Source organism: Phascolarctos cinereus, unplaced genomic scaffold (assembly GCF_003287225.1).
Source record: "Phascolarctos cinereus isolate Bilbo 61053 unplaced genomic scaffold, phaCin_HiC Scaffold_5;HRSCAF=322, whole genome shotgun sequence".
NCBI lineage: Eukaryota > Metazoa > Chordata > Mammalia > Diprotodontia > Phascolarctidae > Phascolarctos > Phascolarctos cinereus.
Genome location: NW_027555958.1, coordinates 408,938,166 through 408,959,250, shown reverse-complemented (window position 1 = coordinate 408,959,250; position 21,085 = coordinate 408,938,166). Strand labels below are relative to the sequence as shown.

The 21,085-nt window shown below is 41.3% G+C and overlaps 1 protein-coding gene across 1 annotated transcript in view; it reads right to left on the bottom strand.

Moving 5' to 3' along the window:
* Positions 1–4,865: 4,865 nt before the first annotated feature.
* ABL2 (ABL proto-oncogene 2, non-receptor tyrosine kinase) overlaps positions 4,866–21,085 on the bottom strand; it is a 92,162-nt gene continuing 75,942 nt past the window's right edge. Inside the window, 9 exon segments of the mRNA XM_078156470.1 lie at positions 4,866–9,653; positions 10,008–10,241; positions 10,784–10,957; positions 14,184–14,273; positions 16,013–16,165; positions 17,225–17,359; positions 17,362–17,408; positions 17,966–18,143; positions 20,318–20,402. Of these exon segments, the coding sequence (XP_078012596.1) occupies positions 8,482–9,653; positions 10,008–10,241; positions 10,784–10,957; positions 14,184–14,273; positions 16,013–16,165; positions 17,225–17,359; positions 17,362–17,408; positions 17,966–18,143; positions 20,318–20,402 (2,268 nt within the window). The 3' untranslated portion in view covers positions 4,866–8,481.

Sequence of the window (21,085 nt, the reverse complement as noted above, 5' to 3'; positions counted from 1 at the left end):
ACAACACAGGAGATACAGTAAAATCTTATGACGTTGTTTCCCTACCTTCTTCACAAGTACAGGAATGGCAAACACATACACCAGCCCCTAGAAGATGTGAGACAAGGGTCTCGGTAGATGCTTCTTTAATAATAGAACCATCATTTAAAAATCAATGCTTATGCTTCCCACGCCTTGTTCCAGCTGAAAAATCCCTACTTCTCAAGGTAATCCTTACAGCCTATTAGCTCCTTTTTTGGAGTACTGACCAACAGATCGTGATGACCCAACAGGACACTGTAAAAACTTGTTTATCCAGCATTCTATTAACCAGAAAAGTATTGACTGCTACTTAGGTGCGTCTACAGTACAATGATAAGTAGTGTTTACAATGATGACCTTGAGGCACTGCTATCTATGATTCAAGGACAAGTACCTGAAGTGCCTTCTGAATCATCAGTTAAATTATTTTCAGTGTAGTCTGTTATCTGTTTGATTTTGATACTTCTGAGAATTCTAATATGTATTAGAAATATAGACACTATGACCAGAATACCCAATCACACCAGATACCAGAGTTTACTTTATTTACATGGTTTATGTGTGTCTCGCTGAAGGATCAAGTACAAAGGAGAATTGAGCAGATTTATAGAATTTACAGAACAGTACCTTACTCTTTTTAAAAAGTCAGACAGCTCTTAGAAGCTTACTTCTTTTGCTCTTCCTTAAAGAATGAACTATTTAAAAATCAGTGAACTCAGAGACCTCAACATCTGTGTGGCACAGCTTAATTTCCTACACTGACTTTTATAGGATAATTTTTGGAATGAAACAAGCATGGAGTGTGCATTAATATACACCAGTGAAAGATAAGGGAGTCTTTCCTAGACAGGGCACATAACATGATAATCCAAAGCCAGGGGTGTCCAAGAAAACACCTGAACAAGCTCCTGTAGGACTCAAAACAGGATTGTGCTCTTACGGGTTTTGAAAACTATCTGTGATACATCAGTCCCTTTTGGCCTAATTAACTGGGACCTTATCACTATCGTGGAGTTTCTAAGCGTGGGAGTGGTCTTTCTTTTAAGTACATGCATCAGATAGGAAAGGCTTTTAACAACAGTCAAATACACAAATGAATATAGGTGTAAAGAAAGCACTGCACTGATAAGGGAATGCAGGGATGAGCTGTAACACACTCTTCTGCCCCAGACAACAAATCAGTGTGAAGAGAACACACTTGTAACGTGAAGAGCTCTATTTCATAGGCTCAACAATAGTGCAAAAATTAAGTTGGCAGCCAGAATTTTTCCTATGAGATCCAATACAACAGAATGTCCATTCTCATGGACTTGGTTTTATGGACCAACCTAACTTTATTCTATGTTGATGTGGCCTTCCTCTTTTTTGGAGGGGCATAAGATCTATTCTTCCCCCTCACACCTTACAATTACACGTTGGGACCTTTATAAGCTATCTTTCATTTGCACCCAAGAAAAACACCTTGGGAATAGACTATGTTGTGAAACAAATGTCATACTGGCACATCAGTCTGGTGGAGTACACGATACTTTTGAGTGTTACATAGCACAGGAGGCATCAAAGCCTGTTGGCTCTGTCAGGGAAATCTCCTCCTGCCCTCGGATTCATTAATAGTACTTTCCTAAACTACCCTGGATTAGGGGAACCTTTGCTGGAGGTTCTGAGGAGGAGGAACAGACTAGGGTTGACTTCTCCTACTATTACAACTCTCCAGGTGTTCCCACCCAGGAAGAGAGCATCCAAGGAAGGGAAGAGTTGAGGTGATTTGTGCCCCCACAGAACAGGACCAGCAGCTAGGGCTGCCTCATTACAATGTCGAAGTGAACTGAAAGCCCTGCATTGTTTTATGTTGGCGCATTTAAAAACCGGTATAAAGTGAGCCCCAGATAACGCCAAGTGGAAAAGAGTTCAGACCTAGACCACACCTCCTTTTTGACTAATGAGGTCCTGCCCACTTAGGCTGGAACTTTACAACCAGTACTAATACCAGTTAGTACAGAATGGTTCTCAGAAGGTTCTCTTCTCAAGAAATTTCTACTTCTCCTTTTATTTTCAAATGGAAACAAGCATTTTCAATGGTATCCTAATCTTCCAATGGGCTAGGCATTTCATATGGTTATAACAGTTTGTAACCAGCTCAGATGTAATCATAGAAATTGTTAGGAAGCATGTGCAGCTGGTTAAAAAACCCAACATTTACTAAAGGAAACCTAAATCTGTACTTCCAAAAGGGGGGAAAGATGCTATGATGTGTGAAAGGCCAGCTTCTGCCACGGTACTGTATCTTTTACCTTTTTGCCATCCTTATTCAGAAGTCTAGTAAAGTCTAAATCTGAATGTAACAAAGGGATATGTAGTGACAAAATGGCAAAAGCATAATAATAATAATAATCCAAAGAAGAGACAGCCTTGTAAACTCATTCTGAGCCAGCTCCATAATTAGTTACTTGGAGGCACACTAATGAGTTAATAAAAATGGGAGACAGAAGCCTTTAGGTTCTTAACTGCAGATTTCAGGATGTAGGATTATGACTCAAAATTACAGCCACTAGAATTTACTCTTAGGTGTTTTAGGATCAAAGAAGCAAAGAACTGTGCTCAACTACGCTAAAAAATGACAGCTGATAAATGGCAAATGTATAAACCGTACAGAATACTGGGAAGAAACTCCTCAAGAAGCATTTCTCAACAGCTTGTTGAGTGATGACTTGTACTCCCCCTCCCCCAAATAAAGAGAAGGACCATCCTCAGAAACAAAAATTACACAGGGCACAGTCTCAAAGGGACTCGCATCAAATTTTTTATTACCACACTTAGATTACTGAGCATCCTCAGTTTGTGTAGGAGGGCTGTTCAAGAGTGACAGGACCTCATTTCATCAAAACAAGGCCCAGAGAAGAGTTTCTCTATTCAGCAATAGGAAAATATGAACTGCTGCTTTCTGAATTGCTGTAACGCTAACAGAAAAGTCAGCCCCAAGCTTTTCAAATTTGGATAGCCTTAGCTTATAGCTGGAGTTAAGGCCAATCTCGTTCTGCACATATTCACTGATGTTCCAAATTTATTCAATTCATTAGGGAAGTGATTGTTTCCAATCTGTACTTCTCCAAATAAGGATATTTTCCAGGTTCCCGCCTTCTCCCCTCACCCCAAAAGAGAGCACAACTTGACTATAAACTTGAAAATTATTAGTTGCTAACAATGCCTGAGCTCTGTTGGGTGTGGGTAAGGGAGTAAGGGGGAAGCACCCTTGCATGACTTTTGAACCTGAATATTTAAAATTAGTAAGCTTTTTTTTTGTTTTTAAGATTTAGGGCAATAACTTTAAACAATGTGACTATTTAAGCATTTGAATCCTATTTAGTCACTGAGAACTCCCAATAAAATGGACTTTGGTAGTGTTTTCTAATATTACTGTAGACCTCATGGACTGTCTACTTGAATAACCTTTCTTGCATAGTATAATGGAAAGAGCACTCGAGTTGGGGTCAGGAGGTAGGGGGTCATGTCCTGACTCAGCCACTTAACTGTGCAACCAGGGGCAAGTTCGTTAATCTCCCAGAACCTCAGCTTCCACATCTGTAAAAGGGGGGTCACAACTTGCTCTAGTTACCTCACAGAGTTATGAGGAAAAGTGCTATACAAACCTTAAAGCGCTATATAAATGGGAGTTATTATTGCAAAATTTTATGTAAGGCATCCTAGTGTGTGGGGGCGAAAAAAGCAATGGATGAGACATCAGAAGACCTGGGTCTTAGACCTAGATATGCCACTAACTCACTGTATGATCATGAGACAGTAACTAAGCTGTGTGTCTCATCTGAAAAATGAGACGGGTTGGACAAGATGATCTCTAAGAACTCTAAGAGCCTATGATTAACTAAAACACATATGGAATGTGCTTTACCAAAAGGCAGAATGTTCCCTAAAGTGAAAAGAATTAAGTGTGAATCTGATTACAATATTGGTATAAATGTCATACCCCAAAAAGTAAAATAAGTAAAAGCAAAATATGTAAGTATACATTGTAATAATTATTTAAAATTGCCATACTAAAAATCACCAACCTATCTGGGAGAAACTTATTTTGTTTTTTTTCCCCTAAAAGCAAATAAGATTTTGCCACACAAAAATGTGAGACAATTTAGAATGGCAAATAACCATGGGAAGTGGGCCTTTTTTAAGTGTGGCGGACTACCACAGATGGTCACTCTTCTTCTCTCCTCCCTGACAGCCTCCTTCTTTGATTCTATTCTTAAGTCAACCCCTAAGCCAGCTGCAAAGCTGGAATGACTCCCTTTCCTGCTACTTTTCTATTCTCTAATATTAAGCTCCATGGAGCCAGGGGCTTGGGACAAAAAGCAATCTCTTTGGTTAAGACACACTGAGACAGTCCTCTTCCATCATCTACCCTGACTAGTCCTTTCTGGCCCTGCGTATGAAAGGAAAGGGAGGGAGAGCAGCTAGACTTTGTAGTAAGACATATCTCAAGAGATTCAGGGCAGGGTTGCATGGTAAGGGAGTAATATCAGTTGCTCTTATGCTGTAGATAGGTACAGCTGGCATGAACCCCTATTGATGTGTGTTTAAGCCGATGGAGAAGCTGTTGCTATAGATTGTTCTGGAAGACCAATGAAACTTAAGCTGTCCATGGCACTAAGAGCCTAATTATAGCTCACATATAGGTTTTATATATGCCATAATTTTTCTCCCCAAGAGTTGGAGGGTACAAAGAAAAGAGTGGCCTATATTTGGACCAATATCCAAAGTTTTTTTTTTCTTCCCATAAGCACATATCTCTGAAAATTATAATGGAAGTTAGTGGGAAAATAGAATGCAGTAAACAAGTTTTAATTTTACCTTTAATGAAGATATCTATTGTATAAAGTGAGGCAAACTGTAGTGGACAGATCAATGTTGCTTCTGATGGGAAATACAATTTGAGAATCATATAACAGGAATCCATAACATCCATTATCATGTGTAAGCCTATACATAACTGAACTCAAGCAGTGGCAGCTTATATGACTAATTAAAAACAAAACATAACTGACCCTTCAAGAAACAATTTCAGTGCCATTTATTAGTTGTGTTTTTTCCCCTTGCCTTTTCCTTAGACTAGATGAAGAAATCAAACTATAGTTTTAGTCAGTGGCTCTTAGAGCTCTCCAGGAACAGTCTTCTGTGGTTCTGAATCCAAAATTACTTGCTTTGGGAAAAAAACAAAAAACACTAAAAAAACTAAGTTCTATTTGTAGAACAAATTAACAGTGTCTGACTAGAGCGCAAAACTGACTAGAGTCCTGAAACTGCATGACTGAGGTCCCCAAGAGTCCCCCTGGAAGGAAGGTGGACAGGCTGGCCCATGCTGCCAAGGTCATTGCTAGTCTAGGCAATGTCTAATCAATGCATGACTAGCCATCAGTGGAAAATCCAGGACTCCTAAAGAAAGCAGTGCATCTTTCTCCAAGTCTTTTCAGCACTTTCATGGAAGAAGATCCTGCTAAAGAAGAACATTCTTTAAAGGAACAACTGCACTTCCCTAACTTCACACTCTTGTTCTGGGGAAAACTTGAAAAGTGGCATAATCACTTCCCAAATTTTATTTTCTCATCCTAAAACAAACAAACAAGAAAACCCTGATGGTCTTGGTTAAAATTTACCGACAGGAGCAAAGGGAGACCTTCATAACTAGTATCACTTCAGTACTCCCAAGCACAATCATGGGCTTGTTTTTAAACTCCCAGGGGAAGGGCATTAGCAAGTAGTATTATGTACTGGAGTGCATAACAGACCAGAGTTGACCTTGCCCTATGTACCATAGGTCATCCCTGATCAAGGATGACGACAGAGTTTGGTAAGGAAGAAATGAAACACCTCCAGTGTTAGGAAAAAGCTTAATTCAGAAACCAAACTTTTTTTTTTTTGGTGAGGTAATTGGGGTTAAGTGATGGGAACCAAACATTTCTGCCTCCTTTTCCTAAAGGAACAATGCAACCTTCATGGGATTTGTTCTTTACCATATTTGATGTAAGGTGTGGACCCCAAGGAGGAAAAAGTTAAATTAACTTGGCTGCATACTGCATGTACTATACTGGCAGGCACTGTGAAGAAAGACATTATAGAAATATCTGAAAGAAAAAATAGGATGCTTTTTTTTTCCTCTCAAGTTTCCTTTATACCTTGCCTCTTTCTGATGATGATTAAATAACCCAGTCTGCTTTCCTTCTAATTAAAAACATCACTGTCTTTCCCTGGTCAAAGATCTAAACATCCAGCCAAAACACTGGGGCCCCTTACAGCTCTAGCATTATTCACAGGGCTCAGTACAGTTCTAAATTTCATTAACAGTTGGCATTGAAGCATGAAAAGAAAGAAAAACCATCCAAGAAAGCACTGCGCACTTAACAGAGAAGTTCAAGGGATAGCTACACAATTCTAATAATCCCCTAAAAAACAAGTATTACCTTCAATTAAAAGATGAAAAAATAAGCCTGGGACAGCTAATTAGTGATGGAAAGAAAACTCAGTATTGAACATTTGCCTCCAATCTTATAAAGCTAAGGTGATGGTCCACTGGAGGGAAAAAAGTTGCAAAATGGGTGTTCTGTTCCTAACGGAATTCCAATAGATTTGGATAGAGCAGGTAGCAGAAAGGTCTTCTGTTTACAGAATTAATAACACTTCACCCCTCTGATTCATATCTGTTGAATCCTAATAAGCTTCCCTACTTAGATCTGACATGAAAAGGAAAATGCAATCTTCTTTTCTAGAGCAGAATTCTAAGTTCTAATTCCAACCAAAATTCCCTGGGTCTAAATAATATTTTCCTGCAAAGAACTGTTCCCTGAAGTGGGCTAAGATGCCATGGTAAGACAAACATTTTCAATCTAATTCTTACAAACAAATAGCTCCATCAATCAGGACAAACAGAGAGGCAGATGCTATAGCAGCACACGTGAGAACTGGCTCTGGTGATGTTGATTGGATCCCCGAGGGGCTTATCAATCTAGAAGGTCCCAAGAAAGTGAAAGCTCATGGATGGGAAGGCGTCCTCCACTCACCAAGGCTGGCACGCTGGCCCTGACAGGCAGTGACGGTTGAGTCCCCTATGAAAGACAATCTAGTGGAGAGTTGGGGGAAAAATCAGACCCCAACAGTGATTTCCAAAATTATCTGATTTTCTAGATAAGCTTTAGAGAGGGAGCTACAAACCCCATGCATGGGCCTGACAGTTTAAAGCCCTTTGTAAAACTTTGAAGAACTAAATGAACTTTAGCTATTATTACTATAGCAAGCTTTTAGGAAAATGTGTCCAACTCCTGAACATATTCCCTCCCCAACAGTACATTAGGAAGTTGAAGAATCTAAAAAACATCTCAGGTACCCTATCCACCTGAGCCAAAAATGTGTGTGTGTGTGTGTGTGTGTGTGCGCGCGCGCGCATGTGTATGTATGTATGTGAACATCATGGTGATACTTGTAGCAAAGAAAAGGAGTCCTGTGGAAGCTTGCAGCCTGACAACTGACACACGCCCAGGTATTGTGTTAATTAATATTCCGAATGCTCATAAAGAACATAGAGGGCATCTTGCCCAGCAAGGGCCTGGAGGAAACCACTGTCTGTTAAAATTACGCCCACAGCTTGCTGACACTGACCGGAGGGTGGCAGCTCTGAAGCATTAGTGAATGCCAGCTAGTGCCTGGGCTAGACAAAGGGAACCCGGCTAGACTTGCCAGCACAGCTCACTCAGAAACAACAGAAACATGACGGAGTGATAAGATGGAGGGCACAGAGAGGGCAGAGGTTCTAAAACTGTTTTGCAGTTGTGAGACAGCAGCAATGACACTGTGGAGGCGACGCTAGCAGCCACTCTCAGGGCATCTCCCTCTTTTCCTGACCCAATCAGCGTCACCTTAGGGTCAGTGCCAGAGTGATCACCACTACATGTCCAAAGAGACCGAGGTGCCTCCCCCTACAACTCGTAGAGGATAAAACCCTTTGTCCAGTGCAGAGAGTGTGAACCTCACAGCCACTCCAGTGTTGAGGGCCTTCAGAGGAACTTCCCAGCCCCCTTACTGAGATGAGACCCGTCCCTGCCCAGGATGAACAAGCTCCCCCCCCCACCAGGAGAAGCGGGTCTGACTTCTCTCTCTGGTGCAGCACACATATATTACCTGATTTTCCAATGAGGGTAATTCTCAACAGGCCACCTCTCCAGCTTCTAAACCCTGCCTATCATCACCACCTCACCTTCTTCCCCTCCCCTGCACTTTGTGTATGTTTGTAACTTCTGAGATGAACCTGTAAACGTGAAAACTCAGTGATCTGAGGTACTTCACATGAACTCACTCAAGTATCAGTCTTTCATTTTTTGAAAGCAAGAACACAGGAAAAAACAAGTCCCTTTCCCCCTCCCGATCAACAGAAAGTGTTTCTTCCAGCCAGGTTGGCAGTAGCTACCTCTGAACCACATCGCTGATTTCTTGGACGCATGACAATAAGTTATTAAGGACAGGATTTGTTCCGGGCAGGCTAGCCGCTGCTGAGGACACCTGCAGCTCCTGCAGGCTGAGTTCCAGTTTGCTCACAGCTTCCCGGAAAGCAAACTTGTTGCGAGTCTGTGGGATGCAGTCTACGTAGCCTGAGCAATAATCCAGCAGCTGGTGTCCAGTGTCTACCAACTGGCTGTTGGGCATGGGTTCCGTAATGGCACTGGACAGCAGGTCAGCACATTCTAGCAGGGCTTCTTTGCTGATTTTGTCCGCTGAGATTTTTTCAGCAGCCTGCTTGGTCTTTCTCAGTGCCACTTTGGTGCCTGCAGTGCCATTGGCCATTTTTGCAGGTGACGTGGAACACGTGGATGGAGGCACTTGAGGGGGAGGCATCACCGGCCTCCCAGCTTTTGCACTGACAGGTGCTGTTACTGCCGCTGCCTTTTTTCCACCTTCATGCACTTCTGGTCCAGGCTGCCCTCCAACAGGGGTGTTCTGCTCTTCTGTGAGGTCTGGGCATGTGGGTGGGTGCTGTAAAAGCCTCATCACTGGGGGTGGAGGTGGAGCACACTTTGGTTTTACCCGTCGTGGTCGGTCCTTATCTGCAGAAGACGGGACCTGATGCTCAGATAGGAGCTTGAATTTATTCCCCTGAGAGTCTGTGCCAATGAGCTGGACATCAGCTGGAGCATGCTTCAGAGTGGGTGAAATGAGAACCGGCACTTTGTGGTTGTGAGCGGTTGGAAGTACTGGAGCAGCCTTGGCTGGAGATGACCACCCTGGCCTTTCTCCATCCTCTGGGAGTCCTGCCATCCCGAGCCGGGCTGCACCATTCTTCTCTTTGCTCTTAGGGACAGCGGTGGCCCCTGACCCTGCTGAGTCCTTATCTAGAACAGCTGCGTCCCCTGACGGGGTTCGGAGAGGAAGAGCTGTGGTGCCTCTGGGTAAAAGTTTGGCTTTTGGTCTGTCCCTGGACAGGGCAGGGCCTTCTTCTAACTTTTTGGGAATCAGGTCACTTGACCTACCCGTGCTCTCCTCTGGCTGAGAGGAGGTGGACACTGTCCTTTCCAGTTGGATTTTGGACCTCTGGCAGTTCCTGGGAAGGGTCATTGACATCCTATCCTGCTCTGGAAGCCCTGAGGACATGGAAGATGTAGAGTTTGACCTTGGAAAAGGCTTGGAAGCTTCGTCACCAGCAGCGGGTTTACCTGCTCGTAAGCCCAATGTCTTTTTGATTAAGCGTGGTGTAAAGAAGCCAGTGATGCCTGACCACCCACCACCAGTGGCTCCACTCCCTCCTCCTCCTCCTCCACCACCACCAGGACCGCCATCACTACTGCCACCATCACCACCGCCATCCTCACCACAAAAGTTCCTCTGGGCAAAGCTCCCCCCAGAGCACTTAGGGGGAACCAGATTCACCTCTTGTTGGGCAGGAGGAAAAGAAAACCCATCAGGGTGCTGCAGGGAAGCAACAGACGAGAAGTTACCCGTGAGCTCGTATTTCTTGTGAGGCTGATTTTCCATTTCACGAAAGGAGCTGCTGCGTTTGGGAGGTGCTGGAGCATTTCTCTTCTTCATGAAGGAGCTGAAGAAGCCTCCCTTTCTGTCCCTAGTAAAAGTTGTCTCTTTGGCATCTTCCAAGAGGCTACTAGGTGACTTGTCTCTCTGTTTGCGAGGCAGTGCTGGGGACCCACTAGGAGGCTGTGTGCTCCTAATAAACCCTGAAGAAAATGGTCAGACAACAATAAGCAAAAGCTCAATCTATAAGCACAGTCAATGAGATGACAACACAAAGATGTTACTGTCTGCTCCAGGGGCAGCACCTGCATAGCATCTGTGGAATGAAGGCTGTCAAAGCAGTATATCTGAATTGCCAGCAATGTGAAGGGTGAGAGGGCTCATAAATACGTGGGGGTGGGGAGGGGGTGGAGAGAGGAAGGGCTACTTCTCTAATAACATCAATCTCTCACACACAGCCTGAAAAACCACAACTGAATTTGGCATCGCTGGTTGGACCTGATGTAACTCTTTTCCCAGAATTACCAAGGCATTTATTATCTGAGATCAGAATAATGTGGTTAGGTAGACCAAGCTGGAGACGGCTCCTCGTGCAGGGTCAGGACCAAGGATCACCTAAGGCCGTGAGCAAAACTGTCACCATTCGTGCCCAGTGGAGACCCCAGCAACCCAGGGACATAAAGGAAAGTCCCCTGCCCCACCGCTTCTCAGTCTCTTCCGGGCTCGGTCTGCATCCCTCTCATACCTGGTGCTGAGCTGGAGGCAGAGGGCTCTGCAGAGTCCTGGCTCCCGTCTATGTTCTCCTTGTTCTCTGCCTGCTTCTTCAGGGTCCTGGTCTTGGAAGGAAGTAAGGGTAATCGAGGCAGGTATGGTACGATGGATGAAGAGGAAGCTGTTCTCCCAAGCTCCTCAGCTACCTCTGTGAGAAGACACATGGGTAGAGGAAAGGCCAAGATGAACAATGTTCTAAGCTTGGGAAGGGAAAATTGTTTTAGAGAAGGCAACAAATTGAGGAAGTACTGTAGGGAAGTACCTCCCAAAACATGACTAGTGAATAACTATCCCAAATCAAGTAGGCTGAGTTACAATGAAGAATGATGACTCAATACACTTTTTAAATTGTCAAGAACATGAAGGGAAGAGGGAAGGAAACAGAAAGTGGGGCAGAGAAATGAAGAAGGGGTGAAGGGGAGGCAAGGACAGAAATTGATTGAAACTGAAAATCTGAGGCAGTTAAGAGATGAACAGGTGGTAAATTCTTGGCTCCTACATTTGTGGCCTCTTCTCTTGTACCAGCAGTGGAGCTCAGAGAACACTCAAACTGGTTTGTGACCTTTTCCACTTAATTACTCAAAGGTAATTCACTTAGATCACAGCACACAGCCACCCCCACAAACCAACTTTTTAGGCTACACCTGCATACTAAAAAGAGATGGATACAATCTGTTCCATTATGTAAATGAAATAAATTAGGCTCTTAGAAAAATCTTGCCCCCTCAGTTAGTCAGCCCCACAGCTGATCTATTAATAGAAAAATGCAGTTTAGCAATAAGATAAAACTTTGCTTTCATTGGATAGTCAAAAGCACTGAAGCAGCATCATTTGGACAACAGAGTACAGTTAGGAAGAGTTTAACAAACTGAAATTTTGGAATTATTTTTATGATTTATACATTTTTAAATGCTTATCACATTTGAAAATACCTTAGAAAATTTGCTTCAGACAAGTTTTTACTGGTATTTTTTACAGCACCTAAATTTCCCCTTGTATCCTTCTCCCTTCCCACTCTCAAAAAGCCATCCTATTTAATAAATAATTTTTTGAAAGAAAAAGAGAAAGAGAAAAAAAAATCTGAAGATATATGCAATGTTCTTCATCTGTGGATTTCTCACTTCTGTGTAGAAGTCAGGGTTCTGACAAGGGTATCTTCCCATATCTCTTCTTGGGACAGTGCCTGTGCTTTGTAATCTGGCAACACTTTTTTTTTTTAATCATTTTGTGGTTACTCTTTCTACTGACATGGTCATAATCATTGTGTTGATTATTTTCTTGGCTCTGCTGACTTCACTCTTCATCATTCTCAGTCACATGTTCATCATCATCATCATCAGTGAAATGGCATCACATTCATATTCTGCAATGTGTTTATCTCTTCCCCAATAAGTGGACATCTACTTTATTTGCAATTTGCTGCCACAAAAAGTGCTGCAGTAAGTATTTTTGTATACACAGGGACTTTTAAAAAAGGAATAACCTTCTTGGGGCACATGCTTCATAGCAGAATCTTTGGGTGGTCAAAGTACATGGACATTTTAGTAACCGGTGCATCAGATGAGTTTTTTAAAAAAAGTATTTGTTACTAGCAATGGGAAGGTAGGAAAACCCAACAAAGAAAGAATATGGTAACTCACAGAGATTAACAAAATCTTTCGTAAGTATATTTTAATACTTCCAATTATTTCAACGATATAAATAGTCTCTCCATTACTGCAAAGTATAACCCTTTTATACCTAAAAGGCATAAAGCAGCTGGCTGGTGGCAGAGTGGATAGAGTATCAGGCCCAGAATCAGGAAGACTCGGGTTTACATCTGATCTTAGACACTTACTAGCTGTGTGACCCTTGGCAAATCACTTCACCTCTGTCTGCCTCAGTTTCCTCATCTAAAAATGGTACCTACCTCCCAGAGTTGCTGAGGATAAAATAATATTTGTAAATCACTAAATAAGTCCTAGCTACTATAATAATAATGATACTTAGGCAGATAGTTTTCATTAGTTACTATAATAAAAACATCTGATATTTGGTGGCCAAATCTATGGTGACAGGCTGTCTGAATTTAGCAAGACTGGGCCTCAGAAAACACACACAATCTGTGGCTTGACTTATACTCGAAGCTTTTGTGGTCTGGAAGGACTTGCCAATCTGGTGTCAATTATCTACATGCTATGTTCATTGGAAGAGGACTTAAATGAAGATTCCAATGTATTAGGCTGAAGTGAATTTTACAAATGTTACTTTTTGAGATAAACACACAAACTTTAGAACTAGCAGTTTAAAAATTAATTTGCTTTTTGAAAACAAGGAATTCTTGATTCTGAAAGTTTTTATCTGATAGGGAGATAATGGTCTTCGTAGCTATAAGAAAAATGATTAAGTTGAATAAAGTCATGTCAAAGGGAAAAACTTTCTAAAGAAGTTAAAAGTATTTACTGAAGATACATTATGAGTTAGAAGTTGCTTTATCCTACAATCTTACTTCTTTAGTTTATATTTTAAACCTGTTCCAGGCTCAAGAAGATCATGGTACTAAGCTTGACTACATAGGAAATGGAAGTACAAGAAAAGACAAGGTTGAGAAACACATTTAGCAATCAAGGCCCAAAGGACCAACTGTGCTACATTCAAATTCTAGTCATCTTCAGGAGTCTATAGAAGGAAGATCCTTTTCAGATGTTTCTGTTGATGGCACTTTCCTTCTTCTCATTTGAATTGCTTGTCTTTCATTCTTGAAGGGGACCATGACATCAGGGGGATGATGCCATGACATTCAAGTGAGTTGGATTTAAGTGAGGGAAGGCTGTGCGAGGTCACCAGCCTTATTTTTGCCTCTGAAGCCATCTGGATACAGTGGCAAGATATAGATCAGGATGACTGGAAATGGCCCCCTATCATGTGAATTATAATAAGGGAAATGGGCGAAATTCACTTTTGTTTTCATTATCTTCTATTAGTTGCTTTTTGAAGATGTCTTCTGTTGTGTATACCAATGACTATAAGATTAATTAATAAAACGTTTTAAAAGCATGAACTAATAAGATCTTGGTTCCTTTATGAATTGCTTCTGCCTCTGGAGTAGTGGGTGATAGGAAGATTTGAAATGTATCCCTTTTTCTTCTTGTTCCTATGCCTTAAATGTTGCCAAGTAAGTGAATTATCAAACTGATTCTCTCAGGAAATTACCAAATTAATTTACCAGTAAAACTTTGATATTAAGGACCTAAGATACATAAAAGAATGCCCTTCTTCTCCCTAAACAAATAAAAACTATCAGCATTAATACAATGGAAAAAGTGGTATCTGAAGACTCCAAAGATCCACTTCTTCTCAAGTGTCATCTTCACCAGTGGGACCAGACTCCTCACCTTCAGATATGCTGGAGTCATGGAACATAGTTTCAAAAGCCTGATGTGTCTCAGCAAAAGATGGCCTGTCAGAAGGACTCCACTTCCAGCCTATATCATAAGAAATGGGGTAAAATGTTTAATATTTCCTGCAATGACAAAGAAATCAATGACATCAGGGGTTTTTAACCTGTTTTTGTATATCATGGACCCTTTTGACAACTTGGCAAAGCTTACTGATCCTTCTCAGAATAATTTAAAAAAATTAATGGAAGGAAATGCTAAATTTCAGTTAGAGGTTAGTGAAAATAAAGATGCATTTTTTCCACATCCAAGTTTACAGACCCTCCCCTTAAATCCATCTAGAGATCCCTGGGGGAAGCTGATTTCCCAGGTTAAGGACCCTGGAACTTGGGGTTTGAAGAACTAATGGCACATATACAAGATAAGAAAAACTTGGCTAGGTAAAACAGTTCATATGAAAATGGTCTGTGGGTTTTAGCAGACTGGAAATTTACTGAGTTGTCCTGACATGAAATACCTGAGAAATTATTATCATCTTAGGCTTCATTAAGAAAGGTAAAATATCCACAGTATAAAGGAATTAATAGTTTCATTATATTCTGCCCTGGTCTGGACACCACATTTTATAAAGGGTACTGACAAGCTGGTGTGTAGAAGACAGTAACTGAGATGGTGAGGGGAACCGGGATCAAGCCATATGAATGTCATCACTTCAAATTAAGGCTTAGGTAGACATGAAGGATGTTTCTAGGTATCTGAATGGCTGTCAGGTGAAAGAGGAATTAGGCCTGTTTTGGTTGGGCTCAGAGGGCAGAAGAGGGAACACATGTATAAGTTGGAGAAAGGCAGCTTAGGTTTGATATAAAGAAAAATGTCCTAGTAATTAGGTTTAAAAACAGAACTAGTTGCCCCTTACTGGCAGTCTTTAAGTGGAGACTAAATAATGTTATGGAATGAATTCCTGTAGATTCTCCCAACTCTAAAATTTTCTAATGATAAGACTCCTCCCCTCTGATAAACACTGAGCAAAAACATAGAGGCTGAACATTTATTGACATGGAAAACGTACGTGAAGGTGCTTACAAAGCAGGTCATAAACCTGATGACAGAAGGACCACTGGCCAGCTGAAACACTGGGGCTTCCATGTGCTAGGGCCTCACAAACGACAGGGTGTGGTTTCTTCCCTCAGGATTATAATCTAATGGCTTATTTCTTCTGGGGAAAATAGATATTCCAGGTATCTCAGTGATACGTTCACCTTTAGAACTAATCAGTTCTATTTCAATCTCTGGTTGAAATAGCTGGATCTCAGTTTAAGTAAGAAGGAACTCATACTAGACACCATTACTCAGTGAGGTAAAAACTTTATGACCTGTGTCTAACACAATCACAGCTTAATTCTTCATCACTAAACCCTCCCCCACCTCCTAGCCCTACCAGATACCCTTGTTATTCACAAAAGAAGTTGTATTCAAATACTCTCCAATGGCCAGATACACAGTCATGTGGCTGGTTGTTTAAAGAAGCTCTCCCTTACCTTTCATTTTGAAAGTCTAAAGAAAATTTTATCTTTTTGCTAAAGATGTCAACTTTCTTCAGATTAATTGGGTCACCTGGTATAAGGATAATTGTTCCCAGGGCTAAATGAGACTCAACAACATGTAATGTGATTTGTCAGTTGGCTGAGGAACAGCAAAGGCCTACCAAATAAATGCCACTAGACTCTGGATTAAGTGCAACCCAGAGATAAAATGTTTCAGATTCCTTCAATCATCTTGAGTTATTGATTTAATCTTTTAAAATAAAAACAGGCAAAAGAACTCACATGCTCTCATAAGTTCATAGACTTTTGGTGGACACCCTTCAGGCTGCTCCATTCGATATCCCTTCTCCAACAAATCATAGACCTGAGATAGGTCAATACCCGGATATGGTGACATCCCATAGGTTGCAATTTCCCATAACAGTACCCCAAAGGCTGTACGAGGAAATAAAAAACAAAAGAAGCAGATCTGCTTTTTTCCTGACATACTACTTTTTCTCATAAGTTATAACTTTACTGTCAGCTTTGGGGGACTGAGAGGAGGGGCATCATATGCTACTGTTAACCTCTCCTACTGCGATCTGGTCAACATAGTATTTGCTACTGTAACTACTGCACCTCTAGAAGCAAAAGAACTTTTCCCTTCAAACTTCCAGGCTGAATTTACATTTTTTTAAATTTTTGGCTGAGTTTTTGACTAAATTTTGACCCTGGGTTTTTCACTAAATAAACATCAGAGAGAAGATAAGCTATAATATAAAGGGGTGGGCCATCATCAAATTATTTTTGGACTGCTTCTTGATCTATTTCAATAGTTATAAGGCATTACTCTTCCTTTTAAGGCATCTAAAGAATGTTTTGCATTTTGAGAAATAGTCCTAGAAGTTTCAGTTAATTTTAAAATTGGACATGCATGGCAGACAAGATTCAAAATAGGGGGAGGAGTCTGATGGTATGCATCACAGGTATTCTTGAGCTTGGGATCAATATCCTACAGCTCTTGCTGCAGACAATTTATTCTACAACTTTTTAGGCTTCCTAAAAAGTCTATAAGGAGGGGGGAAAGTCTACAAGGTATAAAAAACTGAAGCACAGGGACTAAAAGTCAATTGGCCAAAGGCCAGACCTAGGATGAGAATTTACAATCGAGGTTTCAAGCTTTTTTTATGCCACTGAACCATACTGTTTCCTGAGGAGGCAAGAACTAAATAGGACCATTGCTGGGAGAAGGCACCTTTAAGCCCTTTCCTGAAAGACAGAAAAAATATCACATCAACAAGGCCCTAATGAAATAGTAAAGGGAAGCATAAAATAGTAAGGGGAAAAGTTTAGTTTTACAGAGGCTCTTTAGAATTCTGATATAATTACAGAGGATCTGGTGAGGAAAGGAAAATGAGCATCATCAAAAATCAAATGCTAGAGAAAGGAGTGGGTCGTTTACATAAAACAAGGAAATTATATATCTAGGCCAAAAGAAGTATCTTTCATTCTTACCCCAGACATCAGATTTAATTGAGAAAGTATTGTAGGCCAGGCTTTCTGGTGCTGTCCATTTGATAGGGAATTTTGCTCCAGCATGAGCAGTATAGGTGTCTCCAGTCATTAATCTACTTAAGCCAAAATCAGCAACTTGACCACATGATTCTCTCCCACTAAGCAATTCCGAGCTGCTAAATCTCTATAGAAGACAGAACGTGAACATAATTATATTCACAGTGAAGAAAAAAGTCTTTATTATTTCATTTAGGGTCTTCAAGAGTAACAACTTAGAGAAGATGCTGACAGCAATGGCATTCTTATGAAAAACTGTATGTGACAGAAAATCTTTCGTAACACTGAGAGACAAGTGATTATAGTCTTCGTTGGTTCCAGAATAAGGCTAAATCTCTAAGAATGATTTCCCTGGCAAGCACAAAATGTGTGTGTGGTGTGTGCATGTTCATTATTGGATATTATGTTAATATGTTACATGTTTATTACTGGAATGGAGTTAGTCAAGATGATCTGAAAGGTGCCTATGACACATCCCATCATTGCAAGAGGTAAGGCCAAACTGTTACATCATACCACCAGGGGGAGCAAACGGACTAAGTATGTAATCATACTCAGGGGGTCCTAGTTGGTACCAGGCCCTGGCTAATGAGTCAATTAGGGTCTGAGGTGTTTCATGGAGAGATTCTGCCAGGAGGCCCTTTGGGGAGACCCTGTGGTTGTCAGGCCTGTCTGTTCACTCACCGATGGATGAAATTTTTTTTCTCCAAGTATTCCATGGCTGAGGAGATCTGTGTGGCCATATAGAGCAGCACCACAGCGCTCACTTCTTCTCGGTTGCACTCCCTCAAGTAGTCAAGTAGGTTTCCATACGGCATGTATTCGGTCACTATGTAAAAAGGTGGCTCCAAGGTACACACCCCTGATAGGTCAGAAAAGGTCAAAGGCTGAGAACATTTTTAAAGAGGCTGTCCTGAGGGGTCTCACCTCCAAACCACCCAAATCATTCTGGTCAGTGAAGCAACATGTGAACCACCGGGCTACTTCTAAAACTCTATTCTCATGTGCCCTTTTCTCCTCTTCTCACAAGATACTCCTGACACTAACAGGACCAAAAAAAGGATCCTATTCATGAGGGAGCCCCTGGTCTCCTCTTTTGCCTCGTGGAAATTCACTGGTTTCATGGGGTTTACAGAAGACAGGGCAAAGGCATAGATGGGCAGAATGTGACTGGGATTCTTCACATCCTCAAAATAACAACAGCTGGCACCTCTACCGTGCTTTACGGTTTGAAAAGGACTTTATAGACATTATTTCTATAATAATCAAGTATGGTAGGTATGGAGGATAAACCAATTTGATCCATGTGTGATCCACGATCATACAGTGAGTGCTAGAAGGGGAATTAGAACCCAAGTCCATAAGACTCCAAGTCCAGGGCTTTCACACTCTTAGGCCACTGACCCTGCCCACCAACGACACACATGGTTTTTAACAGAACGATACCTAAAAGTGGCAGTGAGTATTGTACTATATACTGAATTACAGGCTGTGAGCTCATGTTTACCAAAAGGGCTTTAAGTGTTTCGGTATATTTGGATATTAATGACGAAACAGACATATTTCAGCCTCATCTGCCAAGTTTATGGTACACATTATTACGACTAATAGGACTAAACTATTTCTTGTGATATTTTGGCCTCTATTGAATACTCAAGTGAGTCGACAGCTCTCGATAACCTGGCCCCATCCCACTTCTCCAGCACACATTACTCTTTTCCATATACTCCACAGTTCAGACAAACTGATCTTGCTGTTCCTCACACAGACTATTCTATCTTTTTTCTGCGTAACTTTTGATTGGCTTTCCCCCTCCTTGTCTCTCCCACTTTTTAAAGACAACTCAACTGCCAAGACTTAGCTCAAGATCTTCTAAATGTGGCCTTTTCTGGTTCCTACAAGAGTATCTAGTACCTTTCTCCTTCAAAGTTAGGTTGGATTTGGCTCTGTACATTTTCTATGTGCCTATATATGTCCATCTTGTTTCTCCTGTTAGAATCTCTCCTGTTAGAAATCAGGGACCATATGACTTTTGTCTTTGTATGCTTAGTAACTAGCACTCAAGGTGTTTCATAAATACTTGTTTATTTACTGATTAATCAAATCCTTGTAGACCATCTTCTTGGTTTTTCTCAAGTGGATTCTCAGCATCACTGAAAAAGTAAAAAAGGCCCAAACACACACACATGGGTACACGTGTGTGTGTGTGTGTGCACGCATGCATGTGTGTGTGTGTGTGTGTGTGTGTGTGTGTGTGTGTGTGTGAGTGAGAGAGAGAGAGAGAGAGAGAGAGAGAGAGAGAGCGAGAGCTGGGGAGGGAGAGAGAAATAGAGAGAGATTTTGGATTTTTCTTTATTTCACTGGCTGAAATGGTAAAAGCACCCATCACCACTTAGCCTAACGGTGATGAACCTCTCTGTACTTAGACTGATCCTGAGAAAGCAGACAGTCCACTGCTGGGACAGTCTTACCCATATACAAACAAAAAAAATTAATTAATTTCTGAGACCATTTCTGAATTTTAATAAAGTTAAGGACAAGAGTAAGGGAGAGAAATACATAAGTATCAAAAGGAGAAACACATTGAAAACAAGCAGAAAATAGCCAAAAGGACAAATTAGGAGGACATAATACAATCAAAGTATAAGACAAGCATGGGGAAAGGCCTTTGTGTCAGAACAAAGGGTAGAGTCCTGCCTAGATCACTGGGCATAGCTCCAACTTCTTAGCCCTGTTGTCTTGTTTCCTCTCTCAGCTTTATCTGATGCCCCTACAGATTCAGGTAAAAGTATGTAATGCTGTTGACTTATCTTCATGAACTACAGTAACATTTTTTAATTAAGTCAAGGGTGTTAGTTTCTCAGGTGATTCTCAACCAAGTATGTAAGTTATATAAGAAAGCCTGCAATGACACCTGTTTTGAAAGGATCCATTTGGACAGTTTCCATTACAGTGTTTCCAAAAAGACAATTAAGAAATTAGAGTGCAGACAAAAGGATCTGGGGAAATCTGGCAAAAAAGATAAGGAAACCTTACCCAATAGCTGTACTAGGTTAGGATGCTTGATCTCTTTCATCACAGCAGCTTCTTTTAAGAATTCCTCCACCTCCATGGTGTCTTCCTAAAAAGAAAAGAAAAAAAAGAGAAAATACCCTTTCTTAGTTACTCAAGTTCAGCTTACCTCTCTGCCATTCCATCTCCAAACATAAAAGCCAAAATAAGAAATGAATTCTGACACATGGATTCCAAATACTTCTTTTAGTTTACTATATGGCATGGTCACACCTGAGCTTTAGGAATATGAACTCGCCAAGTATGTGGAGTACAGATTAGAAAAAGTAGAGATTCGCTGTATTATTCATTGAAACTTAATTTGCCAACTACGTTGAGTACTGATTGGAGAAAGTAGAGAAAACAGGGAAGACCAATTAGGAAGCTAATGCAATAATCCAGATGTAATATAATTAAGGGCCTGAACTAGGGTGGCTGTAAAAGATACTATGGAGGTAGACCTGATAAGACTTGGCAACTGACTGGGTATGTGGGGGGTAGGGAGGAGATGAAAGAGAAGGAAGTATAGTGGATGACTCCTGGAGTGGCAACCTAAGTGACTGACTGAGACAGACAAGTTTTCAAGAGGCACTGTTTGGGGCAAAGAATGAATTCTGGATATGGTAGAGTCTGAGATACTAACAGAACAGCTGGGTGGAAATGTCCAGTAGGCAGTGAGATGGTGATTCAGAACTGAAGCCCAGGCCTGGATAGACAGAGAACTGAGAGTCAGCAAGCAGCCACAGAAGCTGC